Source organism: Brachyhypopomus gauderio, chromosome 3, assembly GCF_052324685.1.
Source record: "Brachyhypopomus gauderio isolate BG-103 chromosome 3, BGAUD_0.2, whole genome shotgun sequence".
Classification (NCBI taxonomy): Eukaryota; Metazoa; Chordata; class Actinopteri; order Gymnotiformes; family Hypopomidae; genus Brachyhypopomus; species Brachyhypopomus gauderio.
In genome coordinates, this window is record NC_135213.1 from 19368764 (window position 1) to 19385289 (window position 16526).

At 48.4% G+C, this 16526-nt stretch overlaps 1 protein-coding gene across 3 annotated transcripts in view; it reads left to right on the plus strand.

Moving 5' to 3' along the window:
• spag9b (sperm associated antigen 9b) overlaps positions 1 to 16526 on the plus strand; it is a 39945-nt gene that overhangs the window by 13654 nt on the left and 9765 nt on the right. Inside the window, exons 1-5 of one of the 3 annotated variants that reach the window (XM_077000067.1) lie at positions 2514 to 2869; positions 4256 to 4406; positions 14478 to 14561; positions 15334 to 15526; positions 16245 to 16338. In XM_077000067.1, the coding sequence (XP_076856182.1) occupies positions 2712 to 2869; positions 4256 to 4406; positions 14478 to 14561; positions 15334 to 15526; positions 16245 to 16338 (680 nt within the window). In that variant the 5' untranslated portion in view covers positions 2514 to 2711. Of the gene's footprint in view, positions 1 to 2513; positions 2870 to 4255; positions 4407 to 14477; positions 14562 to 15333; positions 15527 to 16244; positions 16339 to 16526 lie in introns of those variants that run through there. The other 2 variants (XM_077000065.1, XM_077000066.1) reach the window with 2 other exon arrangements.

A 16526-nucleotide genomic window follows, 5' to 3' on the forward strand; every position in this document is an offset into this window, starting at 1 on the left:
AGAAGGAGAGAGAGAGAGGAGGAAGGGAGGGAGGGAGAAGGAGAGAGAGAGAGGGAGGGAGGGAGAAGGAGAGAGAGAGAGAGAGAAGGAGAGAGAGGGAGGAGGAAGGGAGGGAGGGAGAAGGAGAGAGAGAGAGGAGGAAGGGAGGGAGGGAGGGAGAAGGAGAGAGAGAGAGAAGGAGAGAGAGGGAGGAGGAAGGGAGGGAGGGAGAAGGAGAGAGAGGGAGGAGGGAGGGAGGGAGGGGGGGGGAGGGAGAAGGAGAGAGAGAGAGGGGGGGAGGGAGGGAGGGGGGAGGGAGGGAGAAGGAGAGAGAGAGAGGAGGAAGGGAGGGAGGGAGAAGGAGAGAGAGAGAGGAGGAAGGGAGGGAGGGAGAAGGAGAGAGAGAGAGGGAGGGAGGGAGAAGGAGAGAGAGAGAGAGAGAAGGAGAGAGAGGGAGGAGGAAGGGAGGGAGGGAGAAGGAGAGAGAGAGAGGAGGAAGGGAGGGAGGGAGGGAGAAGGAGAGAGAGAGAGAAGGAGAGAGAGGGAGGAGGAAGGGAGGGAGGGAGAAGGAGAGAGAGGGAGGGAGGGAGAAGGAGAGAGAGAGAGAGAGAGAAGGAGAGAGAGGGAGGAGGAAGGGAGGGAGGGAGAAGGAGAGAGAGAGAGGAGGGAGGGAGGGAGAAGGAGAGAGAGAGAGAAGGAGAGAGAGGGAGGAGGAAGGGAGGGAGGGAGAAGGAGAGAGAGGGAGGAGGAAGGGAGGGAGGGAGAAGGAGAGAGAGAGAGGAGGAAGGGAGGGAGGGAGGGAGAAGGAGAGAGAGAGAGGAGGAAGGGAGGGAGGGAGAAGGAGAGAGAGAGAGGGAGGGAGGGAGAAGGAGAGAGAGAGAGAGAGAGGGAGGAGGAAGGGAGGGAGGGAGAAGGAGAGAGAGAGAGGAGGAAGGGAGGGAGGGAGGGAGAAGGAGAGAGAGAGAGAAGGAGAGAGAGGGAGGAGGAAGGGAGGGAGGGAGAAGGAGAGAGAGGGAGGAGGAAGGGAGGGAGGGAGAAGGAGAGAGAGAGAGGAGGAAGGGAGGGAGGGAGGGAGAAGGAGAGAGAGAGAAGGAGAGAGAGGGAGGAGGAAGGGAGGGAGGGAGAAGGAGAGAGAGGGAGGAGGAAGGGAGGGAGGGAGAAGGAGAGAGAGAGAGGAGGAAGGGAGGGAGGGAGGGAGGGAGGGAGAAGGAGAGAGAGGGAGGAGGAAGGGAGGGAGGGAGAAGGAGAGAGAGAGAGGAGGAAGGGAGGGAGGGAGGGAGAAGGAGAGAGAGAGAGAAGGAGAGAGAGGGAGGAGGAAGGGAGGGAGGGAGAAGGAGAGAGAGGGAGGAGGAAGGGAGGGAGGGAGAAGGAGAGAGAGAGAGGAGGAAGGGAGGGAGGGAGGGAGAAGGAGAGAGAGAGAGAAGGAGAGAGAGGGAGGAGGAAGGGAGGGAGGGAGAAGGAGAGAGAGAGAGGGAGGGAGGGAGAAGGAGAGAGAGAGAGAGAGAAGGAGAGAGAGGGAGGAGGAAGGGAGGGAGGGAGAAGGAGAGAGAGAGAGGAGGAAGGGAGGGAGGGAGGGAGAAGGAGAGAGAGAGAGAAGGAGAGAGAGGGAGGAGGAAGGGAGGGAGGGAGAAGGAGAGAGAGGGAGGAGGAAGGGAGGGAGGGAGAAGGAGAGAGAGAGAGGAGGAAGGGAGGGAGGGAGAGTTGCGTAGCAGTGCTGGATTCATTAAGCAGTTGAGCAGGGATGCAGAGACTGTAGTTGAGCTCTGAAAGGCAGAGCCAGAAAGGGAAAAGAGAGGAGAGGAGAGGAGAGGGGAGGGGAGAGGAGGGGAGAGGAGGGGAGAGGAGGGGAGAGGAGGGGAGAGGAGGGGAGGGGAGGGGAGAGGAGAGGGGAGGGGAGAGGAGAGGAGAGGGGAGGGGAGAGGAGAGGAGGGGAGGGGAGAGGAGGGGAGAGGAGGGGAGAGGAGAGGAGGGGAGAGGAGGGGAGAGGAGGGGAGAGGAGGGGAGAGGAGAGGAGGGGAGAGGAGGGGAGGGGAGAGGAGAGGAGGGGAGAGGAGGGGAGGGGAGGGGAGAGGAGAGGAGGGGAGAGGAGGGGAGAGGAGAGGAGAGGAGGGGAGAGGAGGGGAGAGGAGGGGAGAGGAGGGGAGAGGAGGGGAGGGGAGAGGAGAGGAGAGGAGGGGAGAGGAGGGGAGGGGAGGGGAGGGGAGGGGAGAGGAGGGGAGGGGAGAGGAGGGGAGAGGAGGGGAGAGGAGGGGAGAGGAGGGGAGAGGAGGGGAGAGGAGAGGAGGGGAGAGGAGAGGAGGGGAGAGGAGGGGAGGGGAGAGGAGAGGAGAGGAGGGGAGAGGAGGGGAGGGGAGGGGAGGGGAGAGGAGGGGAGGGGAGAGGAGGGGAGAGGAGAGGAGGGGAGAGGAGGGGAGGGGAGAGGAGGGGAGGGGAGGGGAGGGGAGAGGAAAACAACCCCGACAGAGCGTGGGAGACAGCTGCTGCTGCAGAGCCAGTTTTCATTCTGCGCTGCCGGCCCTCGTGTGTGTGTGTGTGTGTGTGTGTGTGTGTGTGTGTGTGTGTGTGTGTGTGTGTGTGTGAGAGAGCGGATGATGTCACAGCGCTGAGAGGCTGCAGAGGCGCGCATGCACCCGTGCGCATGGCCGTGCTTTCTCAGGGCTGTGGATGCTGATGGGATTGTTGTGGCGTGTCGGGGGGCCCCGGGCGGCCCGTAACGCGCGGAGGCCGTCACAATGAGTCCCGGCTGCATGCTGCTCTTCGTCTTCGGCTTCGTCGGCGGAGCGGTCGTCATCAACTCGGCCGTGCTGGTCTCGCTGTCCGTGCTGCTGCTAGTGCATTACTCCGTGTCCAACGGGCTGCCCGCCATCACACACTCACTCCCCCGGATAAGGTACGCAGTAAGAGGGCGAGAGAGAGAGAGAGAGAGAGAGAGAGAGAGAGAGAGAGAGAGAGAGAGAGAGAGACAGACAGAGGCAGAGGAGGGGGCTCTTGTACACTAGCCTTTAATTTATTCATTTATATTTATTATTATGCTTTTTCACTTTCACTTTCTTGGGCGACGTTGATTTAGTCCGTAGAATCGCCTCTTCTCATGCTTTTAATCCATAAGTGATGTTTTTGCTCTGTTGTCTCTCTACTTTTCCTCCATTTGTCCCTCGGTTTTCATTCTATTCCGGCTTCATCTGTGTTTCATGTTGTGTTTCTTCTGTAATGCCTGGCTGTTGTAATAAACAACAGTGGTGCCTTTACTCTGGACATGTGGGGCAGCTCACAGCGTTGGATTCAACCTGTTTGTTTTGATTCTCCTGTTTTCTTTCTGTCTTAAATTCATATCAGTATATGATGAGTAGATGAACTTCAGCCAAGTCAGCTGGTTTGTCCATAAGTAGAAGGTGGATCACCCTGCCCTCCCTCTCGTGTTTTTGTTCACTGTTGGTAGCTTTGCCCATTCATCTCCTGTCACACACACCACTGTTGTGCACCAGTGCCTGCGTCTCTTTGTGAGCACAGAGCTCTGTTGATGCTCTACCTGCACACTGGCATTACTGGTTGTGGTGTGTTTGGAGTGACTGGTGCCTTTGTGCCTGTTGGTTTTCCTGTGCCATTAAGCATTTAATCGCAGTGTTTTTCTGGTACTTTTGATTGTTACGTCACTTGACCTGGAAAACTTTTTTAAAAAGAGGACCTACGGCCACGTGGGTTTGTGAAGCTGTGTCTCTGATGGATGAGCTTAAGGGAATTATATTCCTCTTAAATTATTTACATCACAATAACGTACATGATTTCCCTTAGAATAATGGGACATTTTGATTGTAATTCTGCTGGAGGGGGTGTAGCCGGAGATGGGGGCAGTGCTGAATAGATCTCCCCCTTCACCAGGGCAACCACTGTGTGTCACTGAGAACAGTCAGCAAATAGAAATACTCTTTGGAAGAAACAGGATCAGTACAATAAAGTGCATTTAGCCCTCTAATCATCCGTGCTACAACATCCCTGCTTCTGTGGAGAGGACGTAGGGGGTTTTCATTAGCACCTCACCTATATTTAACAAGCCTAAGGCTTCACAGATTTTAGCAAGAATCTTCTGGGCTACCTCGTGTCATATCAGAACATTCGCAACAGGTTTTGCTCATGACGCAATGGCGTCTACGTCGAGACGGCACCGATGTTGTAAACGGACGTACTGCCGAACCTTCCATACCGCCGGCAGCTGACAAATTCCACGATAGCAACACAGTAAATTAGCACTGACTCGGGTTTTCCTCCGTGTCCGCAGGAAGGAGCGGCCCGTGTCTCTGGGGATCTTCCAGCTGCCGAGCGGCGATGCGATGGTGCCGGACCTGCAGAGGGAGCAGGCAGAAGCTCCAGGGCCAGATGGGTGGAGGTACAACGACTTGAGCCACGCCCGCTCCAACGCCAGCCTTAAGGTGGGCAAAACACACTTCAGGCTTTGGTTATTCAGCTCCCGGTCTCATCATTCACCACTCGTCCGCCAAAAGTCAGAACTGCGCACCGAGGCCGTCTGAAGGGCACGTACTTGAACACTCGCTTCCTGACTTTGTTAGCTGCTCCTTTCCATTAGTATAGAGTCTGATCAGTGAGGTTCTTTCAGCCGCGGCGAATGCCAAACACGCGGGAATCCAGAGCGGCTCCAGGGGGCGCTGGCCATGCCGACGTGGCTCCCTGTCCAGGAGGGTCCTGCCAGAAAGGGGATGTGGCAGCCGAAGAGGGAGCCGGTTCCCAGCCGGGGGCCCTGCTTTCTCCGGCCTGCATGCATAAACAGACGGCTAGCGAGGCTGAAGGCAACAGAGTCTTTTCTCTTCCCTTGGAACCTTCCCGTACCCACAAAGCCACCTCATGAATATTCAGTCTAATTAAGTATTTATTTGTCAGCTGCTTCCTACCCGTACACAAGCAAGTCACAAACACAGAGTTTCCTGTGAGCCCTTTTCTCTTTTAAAGACAGTATTTTCACTCTGGCATGGTCTCATAAACTGTTCCTCTATAGTTCTGTTTCTGCCTCCCTGTAATTTAGCAGGTGCTCGTCCGTGTACAGACAGAAATAATCAACAATGGAGGAACAAAAGGTCGATGGCTGCAGATCCTTACGGCTCAGAATGCTCTGCTGCTATAAATAATCAAGCAGAATTATGCTGCAGTAGGCAGTTATCATCTAAAACGCAAACATTTGCAGAATCTCTGCGTGAGATCATAGCCCATACTATCAGATATATTAAATGCACTATTTAAGTAGAGGATATTAATAGGGCACTGCGTGATTGGGCTATGCAGTGGTGTCCTGATTGAAGCAGTATCACACATGTGAGAACCGTTTTTAAGTTTCAGCATCATTGATTCATTGCATTTAATTTGGTCAGTAATGGAAGCATTATCAATATCTCCGAGTCTCCGAGGGATGACCTTGACGGCCCGGTTAAGATCCTCACTCTTGGGGGAGGCTGATGTGTGGAGATCGTGTTTCAGCCCCCGGCAGCAAAAGTGAAGGAGTGCTTACAGCCGCAGACTGAGCGCTGCTGCCCTGATGGGCGGGTGAGGAGGCAGGAGGTCTTTAGGAAGTCGTGTGTGTCTTTCTGCTTCCTGTTGTATCTCTGAATCTGTCGTGCTTCCTGTCACATGTCCAAATAAGATTTGAGATTCCCAAATACGATTTGAGCTCTAGATAAGATCTAGATTCCTGTTGGTGGTGCTGTTCCTATGTCAGAAGTTATTTATCCATTTGAAACCTTGCTCAATGTTTACATTTTTTTAATTTGCTGTAATCCAGCTCTCTTTGAATACAGGACATGTTATGACGTCCAAATTCATGGGGAGTAAGTGCATTGTTACGTTTGATTTTAGGTATGGCTAATGTAATGTAATTAGAAATACCAGTATACACTTCATACTGAGTACGAGACATATCACTTTGTAAGTCGCTCTGGATAAGAGCGTCTGCTAAATGCCGTAAATGAGATATTGCATCTTCTATCTCTCCACTGCAAGATGCTTTCTTTTATTTCTAATATAAAGCACTAGTCCAAACTGAAAGCAAAGGGCAGACTCGGCTTTTGATGTTTAGCACCTTAGGTGAGATTGTTTACTCCTGTGGGCAGAGTTGGGAGGGGCCAGAATTAAGGAGGGGGGGAGTTCAGAGCAGCAGTGTTTTTCTCAGTTTTTTCCATAACACACACAGGACTCTGAAACTCACTGACAATTAATGATTAAGACATCCATTAACGCTCAAAACCCAATTCATGAATAACATTTTCTGCTTGTTATCAGCCCAGAAGCTTCACCTGTAATGTAGTACGATTGCGTAATACATCTTGACTTCATAGCCAGTTTAGAGTTCGCACCATTTTCTGTGACCGTGTTGCCATGCTTTAATCCCCATGGTGAGTCATCCCAGATTCAGCCACACAAAGGCGTGTTCATGTTGCCGGGCCTCTAACACACTCCCACTGAGGGCACACAGGCCGTCCTTTGTGTCCTGCGTGACTCGGCGTTTCTCGGCGTGCTGCTCCCTCGCGGCGTGTTACCACAGGTCGTGGGTCTGGAGAGAGAACGTACCCGAGAGCTCGTATCGCCAGGTGAGCATCGCATGGGGTTACCAAAGCAACCAGCAGGGTCGGAGTGGCAGGCAGCTGCTTCTATGGCAACAAGAGCGTAACAGCCCATTACAGTCAGGCATCTTCTTTCAAGACTGTGCTTATAGGAGGCGCAGAGCCGCGGATGGAGACGGCAGTGAGCACAGCAGACCAGAACCCTCACTCCACCATCCCACAGCCATGTGACCCAACAGAACCCTCACTCCACCATCCCACAGCCATGTGACCCAACAGAACCCTCACTCCACCATCCCACAGCCATGTGACCCAACAGAACCCTCTGTTACGAATAACATAAACTTCGTTGTTGTGTTTTGTTTCTTGTTTTTTATTGCCCTCTGGTTACACACAGCATTAACTGTAAATCACTGGTTAAACTGTAAATGAATGAAAATATAATATTCAGAATAATACAAATAAATACACATAATATGAGGTCGTTACATATCTAAACACAAACTTAAACCAAACTCGTACATTTCACAGACATTCTAAATTAAATACAGCGACGTATCTCACATAAAACACTCAGGCATAATAACACAGAAACTAACAGATGATCAATATAAAACCGAATCACTTACCACGTTGGGGCAATGTTATTTTAACTTTTGTGTGCAATTTTAACTGCATTTAAATATGCTAGTTGTTTAGCCGTCTCAGCCACATGAGCCGTCTCGCCGTATTTCTTACTTGGCTGTCAGAACGCCAGCACTTAATACAAGAGCGGCGCCCTCTAGTGGAGAGGAGTGACACCAACATCCCGGCCCCGATGACCTCAACAGATGGTCATCCAAATAAAATTGGTGAACGACTACAGAACAAGACATTGAGAAGAGCAACAACTATCAATCTTAAATACAATGCTAACAGCCATTGCAACAGTCCATGTGAAACACAAATTGAGAGTCTGCAGAGCCTACCCATCCATATTTCCTTCCAGCAAACATAGTTTGTGGATGGGGCGAGTATAAATACCTGTTTGTGTCTTTACTTGTACTGAACGTACCAGTCCATCAGCTCCAGCATTGACATCAATGACCAAGCCGAGAGGCCACTGACTGCGAGGTGTTGATTCATGAAGGACTAGTACAAGATCACCTACTTGATAATTTCTGGAATGGTGGGTCCACTTCTGTCTCTGCTGTAAACTAGGTAAATACTCTTTCATCCACCGAGTCCAGAAAATGTCCGCCATGTACTGGACCTGACGCCAGCGCCGACGGTACAGATCCTGCTTCACAAAGTGACCAGGGGGTAAAGAACACTCAGGTCTTAGCAAAAGTAAATCATTGGGAGTCAGAGGCTGACCATCTCTTGGGTCCTCTGACACCTTTGTTAGTGGTCGTCCGTTGACAATTTTTTCAATGATGCAGAAGAGTGTCATTAACCCTTCATCATCCAGCGACTGTTGACCAGTAAGACCCAACAGGATTGAGCGCACAGTACGGATTTGCCTCTCCCAGACGCCTCCCATGTGTGAGGCTGCTGGGGGGTTGAACTTCCATTGTGTTTCTCTTTGGAGCAGATGTTCTTCAATCCTATTTTGATTCCATTCATCTAGCGCCTTTTTTAATTCGCTACGGGCACCAACAAAATTTGATCCGTTGTCTGAGCGTATCAGTTGAGGTGTTCCCCTGCGAGCCATGAAGCGCTGTAGAGCATTTATGAAAGAATCTGTATCCAAGCTGTGCGATACCTCTAAATGAATGGCTCTGGTAGTTAGGCAAGTGAACAAGCAGCCGTACCTCTTCACCTCACTGCGTCCCCTTCTGATGTTAATGGGGCCGAAGTAATCAACTCCAACGCTGGTGAAAGGTGGTTGACTTGGTGTCACACGATCAACTGGTAGGTCGGCCATATACTGAGTACTGGTTGGAGCTCTGTGCCTTTTGCAAGGTACGCACCGTGCTAAAACTTGTCATACTGTAGTTCGTCCTCTGACTATCCAGAAGGATTGCCTAATTTCAGAGAGGACCCTTTCAGCTCCCGAATGACCTGCGAGTTTGTGGTAGTGCCATATGATGAGCTCACAGACATGATGCTTCTGTGGCAAGATCACTGGGTGCTTTGCCGCTTCCGGTATTGGAGCATTGTTGAGTCTGCCTCCGACTCGAAGTAGTCCATCACTAAGGCGTACTGGTACTAACCTTTTCAAGTTATCGAGCCTCAGTGAACTATTGATCTGGGAGCGTTGAACATAGTCAATGATGGAAATCTCTGCCCGCTTCAGGTCATTAAGAGATATAGGTTCACATAGTTTGGTTGTTGTCCTTTTCAACAGAATATCCTTCACTCGTAAGATCAATGCCACAGCCCGCTTGAGTTTGTACCAGGAGGAATACTTTTGGATGAAACAATCAGTTGCTGAATGAGTAGTAACCTTGCATGAGACTGTATACGTCTGACTTGACTTCTTGACCTCTGCTTCTGGAGGTAAGCTACCTAGCTCAGGCTGGAGAGGCCAAAACTCTTCCTTCTGCCAAAGGAAAGCAGGGCCTTTGAGCCAACGCTCATTGCTTGCAAGTTCTTCAGCTGATAATCCTCTAGAAACATCATCTGCAGGGTTGTATTCTGTGCAGACATACCTCCATTGTGAGGCTGTTGAGACTTCACGGATCTGTGAAACTCTATTTGCGACAAAGGTTTGATACCTTTTATCTTCGTTTCTCAGGTAATGCAGCACAATGGTGCTATCAGTCCAGAAGACAGAATCCAGTAAGGGCAGCTCAAAGCTTTGGCGGATTTTCTGATCGAGCTGCGCTGCTACCACTGCAGCTGCCAGTTCTAGTCGTGGGATGGTGGTTGTCTTGACTGGAGCCAGCCTGTTCCTGGACATGATGATGTTACAGTGCATGTCGTTATGGTTAACAAGCCTGAGATAGGAGACAGCACCATATCCCAACTCAGACGCGTCGCTGAAGTGATGGAGCTGCATTGTGACTGAAGGTACAATGTAGACTGTCGGTCTGAGACATCGAGGAACTTCCAGCTTGCATAGTTTTGGCAAGTCATCCAACCACCGGCCCCATTGCTCAGCAATCTCACTGGGGATGGTCTCATCCCAGCCTATCTTAATACGACACAGTGCCTGGAATAGTCCCTTTCCTCTCAGAATAAATGGACCCACTAAGCCCAGGGGGTCATAGACTGAGCTTATTGTGCTCAACAGACCTCTCTTTGTGTTGGGTTTGTCTTTTACATTCACACTAAATGTGAGCTGGTCATTTTTTATGTCCCATAACACGCCCAGAGCTCTCTCCATTAATGGATCTCGATCCAGGTCCAGCGACGGTGAGTGATTTGCATGTTCATGCTCTGGTATAGACTTTAGGACCTCTGCAGAATTGCTTGTCCATTTGGTCAGGTGAAAACCTCCTTGCTTGAGTAGGTCGATCAGCTGTGCTGCTAGATGGATGGCTTGTTGAGGTGAGTCAGAAGATTTCAGACAATCATCCACATAGAAGTTTTTCTCAACAGTGGAGACGGTGTCTGCATCATACAACTGCACATTGTCAGATGCACATTTTCTTAAAGCAAAACTTGCTGCACTTGGAGACCACACTCCGCCAAAGAGATGAGATGTCATACGGTAAGTAACTACGTCATTGCATTGATCATGGTCTCTCCACCACAGGAACCGCAGAACGTCTCTGTGGTCTGGCGTTACATAAACCTGGTTGAACATGCCTTCGATGTCTGCCATTATAGCAACAGGGCCTTGTCTGAATCGAATTAGCACAGTTATTAATTTGTTCGTTAGGTCTGGTCCCTGGTGAACAACATCATTAAGCGATACTCCATCGTATTTAGCTGCACAGTCAAAGACAACCCGTACCTTTCCTGGTTTACGAGGATGAATCACCGGATGATGCGGGAGGTACCATACCTTGCCATCGTCACGGTCAGAGAATGAAGCTGGGACTTCTTCTGCATAGCCATTGTTGATGGTTGACTTCATTGCCTCCACATACTTCATTCGCAAGTCTGCATTTTTTGTCAGTCTACGTTTCAGGAGTTGTAGTCTGTGTCCTGCCAAGTTGATGTTGTTTGGCAGTGCTACTGATTTGTCCTTAAAAGGTATGTCTAAGATGTAGTGTGAGCCATCTTTAGAGACTGAACTCTCCCACTCTTTAATCACCTTCTGGTCATTGATTGATAGATCGTCCTTTTGAGTGGGGTCATCAAGTTTCCAAAACCTTTCTACCTGCATTTGCAGAATGTGATCAGATTTGAGGAAATAGGCTTTGACCTTCTTACCACTTTCCTTATGATCAATTGGCCCATTTATAGCCCAACCAAGCACTGTTCTTGTGGCGTATGGATCATCATCTCTACCTACACGATATTCCTCAGCTCTGAGAAGGCGTGGAGCATCCTGTCCAATGACAAGGTGCACATCATCTGAGTTGACACTAGGAATAGGAATGTCTGCTAAGTGATCCCATTTAGCAACCTCGTCAGGTGTGGCGAGGCAGCTGAGACCTATGTTTAACTTACTTAGTGTTCTCACACCATTGAGTGTATACATGTTGCCATCATACAGAGAGTCTATCTCAAGGTTCACACACCGAGTGAATATACCTTCTTGGCTACCTCCTACAGTATCAAGATCCAGCCTTGAAGGTTTACCTTTAACTTTGAGTTTCTTTGTGAGCTCTTCTGACACCAAGCTTGTGTTTGCTCCAGGATCAAGTAATGCATAGGTGACAGAACTAATGTTGCTGGCCTTGCCTCTAACTACCACAGGAACAATAGGTAAGCAAACTTTACCATTTCCGGTGCCAGCAAATCCACAAGTGACATTAGGTGATTGGGTAGGTTGTTTTTGTTGAGTCGTTTTGTTGTCACCCGTGGCATTCCGACTTGCTGTTGCATTTTGCTTGTTAGTGTGGTTTGGGTGTAGCCATTTGTTATGTTTCTGTCCACAACCAGGTACATTGCATACCCAATTTCGTGTGCATTCCTCAGCCCTATGCCCCATCATGAAACAGTTTTGACACAGGTGTTTCTCCTGAACAAACATGAGGCGTTCGGGCACGGTCAGTGATCGAAAAGCTGGGCACTGGTTCAAGAAGTGGGGCTCTGAACACTTCAGACATTTCAAATTAGCTGGCCGTTTGGTAGGTGTAGACTTGCTCTCTTGAACTGCAGCTGCCTTAACATTTGCAGAGTAGTTTGGATGAGGTTTCTTTGATCCTTTGTTGTGTAACATAATATTGCCTGGTTTATCCTGCTTCTTGTAATTCACTATGCTACCAAAGACTGGATCAGCTCTCTTCTCAGCCTCTGTCTCAACAAAGTTGACAATGTCCTCGAGTTTTGGTAGACGTCCCGCCTTAGTGATATCGTAGTTTATATTCAACCATTTGGATCTAAGATCTGGTGGTAGTTTGCTGATTATTTCAACTAATATACGGCGACCACTGAGCTCCTCCTCACACTTCATGGCAGAAAGTGTATCCTTGCAGCCTCTCAGTTGGTCTGCAAAATCTCTCAGTTGCACATTATCTCTTATCTCTTTAAAGTTCAAAACTTTCTCAACCCAAGCCTGGGAGATGGTATGAGGATTTCCGAATCTTGTTCTCAGCCGTTCCATTGCTTCCTGGAACCCTGCACTGGGATTGGGATTGTATAAGCAGTGACTAATAGCATCTTGAGCTTTCCCTTCAGTGTACTGGTGTAGACGAGTTAACTTCTCTTCTGCAGCAACAGACTCTTTGTCCACCATTGTGGTGAAAAGTCTAATGAACTTCCAGTACTGAAGGGGGTCACCATTGAACTTAATTAGATTAGTTGGTGGGAGCCTGAGAGTGTCTACTTGGGCTTGACACTGCAGCCTTGACAATTCAAGCAGTTGTGAGATTGAATCTTCCGATGTCGGTGACAGTGATGGTCGCATTGTTAATGGGCTCTTGCCAGCCTTGGGTGTAGAATAAAGATTTGTTGTAGCTTGTATCTTTTGTTGGTTGTGCAACATCTGTGCGTCTAGCTCTGCTTTGTGATGCATGCGCTGGAGTTCCAGTTCTAACTCCTCTGCGTTGCGCTTAAGCAGCAGTTCAAATTTCTCTCGTTCTTTCTCTCGTAAGGCACGTAGGTTTTCTAGCTCAGCTGATATGGGGTTGTCATCATCTATGTTATCTGGAGCTTCCTTGACTGGATAATTTGGATCTATGGTGTCAATTTCACCAGGAGTGTTTACTTCTTGCAGCCAGCTTAGAGCATCGTGACGCACATCGTGAACACTCATCAAGATTACCTTCTCGTAGGCTTCTGATTCTTCTTTGTCATTGTCGTCAACGAGCCTATCATGATAAAGCCTGTGTATCTCCTGGAATCGAGCGACAGCTAGGTCGAGGCTCTCCAGTGCTGCCTTCAAACTTTCAGGCTCATTTTCTCTCATATGTACATTTGCAGCTGTTATCATTTTAGTTATGGCTGCTTTAGCTTGTCCTCGCTTCCTCTTCACTGTCACAAGGTCTAATTCTCCCTCAGACTCTTCTAGGTTCGACATGATGGAGCCACGTGTTTAACTTTATGTTACGAATAACATAAACTTCGTTGTTGTGTTTTGTTTCTTGTTTTTTATTGCCCTCTGGTTACACACAGCATTAACTGTAAATCACTGGTTAAACTGTAAATGAATGAAAATATAATATTCAGAATAATACAAATAAATACACATAATATGAGGTCGTTACATATCTAAACACAAACTTAAACCAAACTCGTACATTTCACAGACATTCTAAATTAAATACAGCGACGTATCTCACATAAAACACTCAGGCATAATAACACAGAAACTAACAGATGATCAATATAAAACCGAATCACTTACCACGTTGGGGCAATGTTATTTTAACTTTTGTGTGCAATTTTAACTGCATTTAAATATGCTAGTTGTTTAGCCGTCTCAGCCACATGAGCCGTCTCGCCGTATTTCTTACTTGGCTGTCAGAACGCCAGCACTTAATACAAGAGCGGCGCCCTCTAGTGGAGAGGAGTGACACCAACACCCTCACTCCACCATCCCACAGCCATGTGACCCAACAGAACCCTCACTCCACCATCCCACAGCCATGTGACCCAACAGAACCCTCACTCCACCATCCCACAGCCATGTGACCCAACAGAACCCTCACTCCACCATCCCACAGCCATGTGACCCAACAGAACCCTCACTCCACCATCCCACAGCCATGTGACCCAACAGAACCCTCACTCCACCATCCCACAGCCATGTGACCCAACAGAACCCTCACTCCACCATCCCACAGCCATGTGACCCAACAGAACCCTCACTCCACCATCCCACAGTCATGTGACCCAACAGAACCTTCACTCCACCATCCCACAGCCATGTGACCCAACAGAACCCTCACTCCACCATCCCACAGCCATGTGACCCAACACGGTCTCCTACAAATGTATATACATGAGAGTGATTTTTATCCTTCTTTTTATTGTTTGAAGCTAGAAGATTTTACATAGAGTGATATTAATAAAGCATCTCTAAAGAGTGAGGCACTCCTGTTTTGCAGTACTTTATGACCCTGGGTTAAATATACACACGGTAACCTGCTTAGCACTCTAGCCCAGGGCCACTTAATCTCTCCCAGGCTGTTTGAGACTTTGGGGACATCGACATCGACGATACTGTGCGGAATCCACAAACGATAGTCCGTGTAGATTGTGCATGAGGGTAACTAATACCATAGAAGCAAACCTGGCCTGATGCAGTGGGTGGCCCGTGCACACAATGGCCACTAGTGCATCAGATCAACGCGGTGAGTTCAAAAGGTGACGACGGTTAGCCTGAAGTCATCCTCTCCGGGGGTGTTGTGAGTGTTCAGAGAGGCTGCTGACTGTGCCTCTCTCTTGGGACAGCTGGATTCACACGAGTCCCTCGGGAGAGAGGAGGGTAAGAGTGCGCAGGAGAGTTTGGAGTGTCCTGGGACCGACAGCAGTGAGGTAGCCCGATCTGTCGGAGCGCCGAGAACCGTGTGTTTCTGTGTTGCGTGATCACGGGCCGTGGGCAGCTGCATGCAGCCGTCGTCCCATGGACTGCAGTGTGCCGTGTCTTGGTGTTATAGAATGTCATTTGATGAATGAAATGCAATTAATTGAGGCCTGTTAGTTTTGGATAATCTTGAATGTTTTTCTACAGATCTTCTTTAGCATATGAAAATGTAGTCCAGTATTTTGGTTGCATACAGCATCTGTGTGGTTGATAAGTTGCCGTGTGATTTAACAATATTCATTACTAACTACAATATTCATTACAGCCCGATTCATTACTAACTACAGCACCATGAGTTTTTCCAGCCTGAACGATTTTATGTTACATGTATAATGTTAGTGACTGCTGTAGCTCCCTACTCCTACCTGCTACCTGTGCCCGTCCTTGAGTTTTCTGCTGTAGATTTGCTGTGAGACTTTGTGCAACATTCTTACCCTTTTGCACATGTAAACCAGCTGAAGATGGAGAGACTGTGTTCCTGCACTCCCCTCTGTGCACTTGTTGATGGACAGAAACACATTAGCAGCAGGACACTGGAAATGATGCTTGAAGAGTTTCTGGGTGTTGACCATGTTGGTTTTTAAGTGATAAATACTGTAAGCTATGTTGGGTGCCCAGACTCCATTAGCACTTGGGTGCCTAAACTGACTGGTAATATGTCATATTAAGATGTGTGTGTCATTGTAACAACTGTCTCACGGACTATGTGATCTTCTGTTTTAGGATGAACTCTCAAATGCTTCCAGGTCGGCAGCTACCACGTCCGCGGCGACCTTAGACGTTTCCATGGCATTAGAACGCACGCCACGTGGTGAGGAGGCCGAGTGTCTACAGAGGAACCTGAATTCCAGCGGCGGGAAGCCGGACAGCAATAAGAACATTAGAGTACAGGACGCTGCAGGAGGACAAACTAATGGTTAGTCCTGCTGTCTCTGAGTGAACATCCACCTGTCTCTAAGTGGACATTCACGATCATCTGCTTATTGTGGTCATCTTTGTCCTACATGTGAAAACAGGCAATTATGTATTCAACGTAAACCTCTGTTAGTCAAAATAACTCATTAATGGGAATAATTAATTATTCATTCAGTCATTGTTTTTGTTAGAAGTCTTTATGTAAATGTTTTTTTTTTTCTGTAATAGCAGTATTGTGCTTAAAATTCTTTGGAACCCTATGGTGGAATTTAGATCTTCCGACATTAGAATGATCTTCCAGCATTAGATCTTTGAGGTGATCTCAGGGATTAGCAGTGAGTCTGTCTCAGCTGAGTGTAAGATCTAAAAAGATCTAAAATCTTCTTAAAAAAAAAAAAATCAGATAATTTATTAAGATTAAAATAAAGTATTTTTGTCATTCCCGTTAGACCAGAACTGCATTGGAGTCATTGTGACAGTAACTGAATCACTGGGATTAAATGGCTTAGTTAGTCATTCACACCTAACTGCTGACATCTTTTTGTGCTGAGTGAGACTGAATAATATTGAAATGACTGTGCTGGCGAATCATCCAGTAAGAGAAGCCACACAGTTCTAATCATTTGAGAAGTTGGTTAACATGCAGAGATAGCTTATAAAACTGTTGGTGTATCCATATTCATGGCACTATTTCTGAAATGTTTTGTGCATCTGAACAGATGTAAACGAAAGCACAGAGAGATCAGAGGTGCAGGCGATTATTGAGTCGACCCCTGAACTTGACATGGACCTGAGTGGCTGCAAAGGCTCCAGGTATGACCTCCAATCATCCAATCATCTTCCCGGCACTGACACCATCACTCCTTTATCACCGCCATGATGTAATCACTCCACTATAGAAAAGGAGCAATGACCTATGACATTTCAGACCCTTTTAGACAAACAGGTCTGGCTCTTCCGGGACTCTGTTGGTGTCTCCCGTGTCCCTCAGCTTCTGTCTC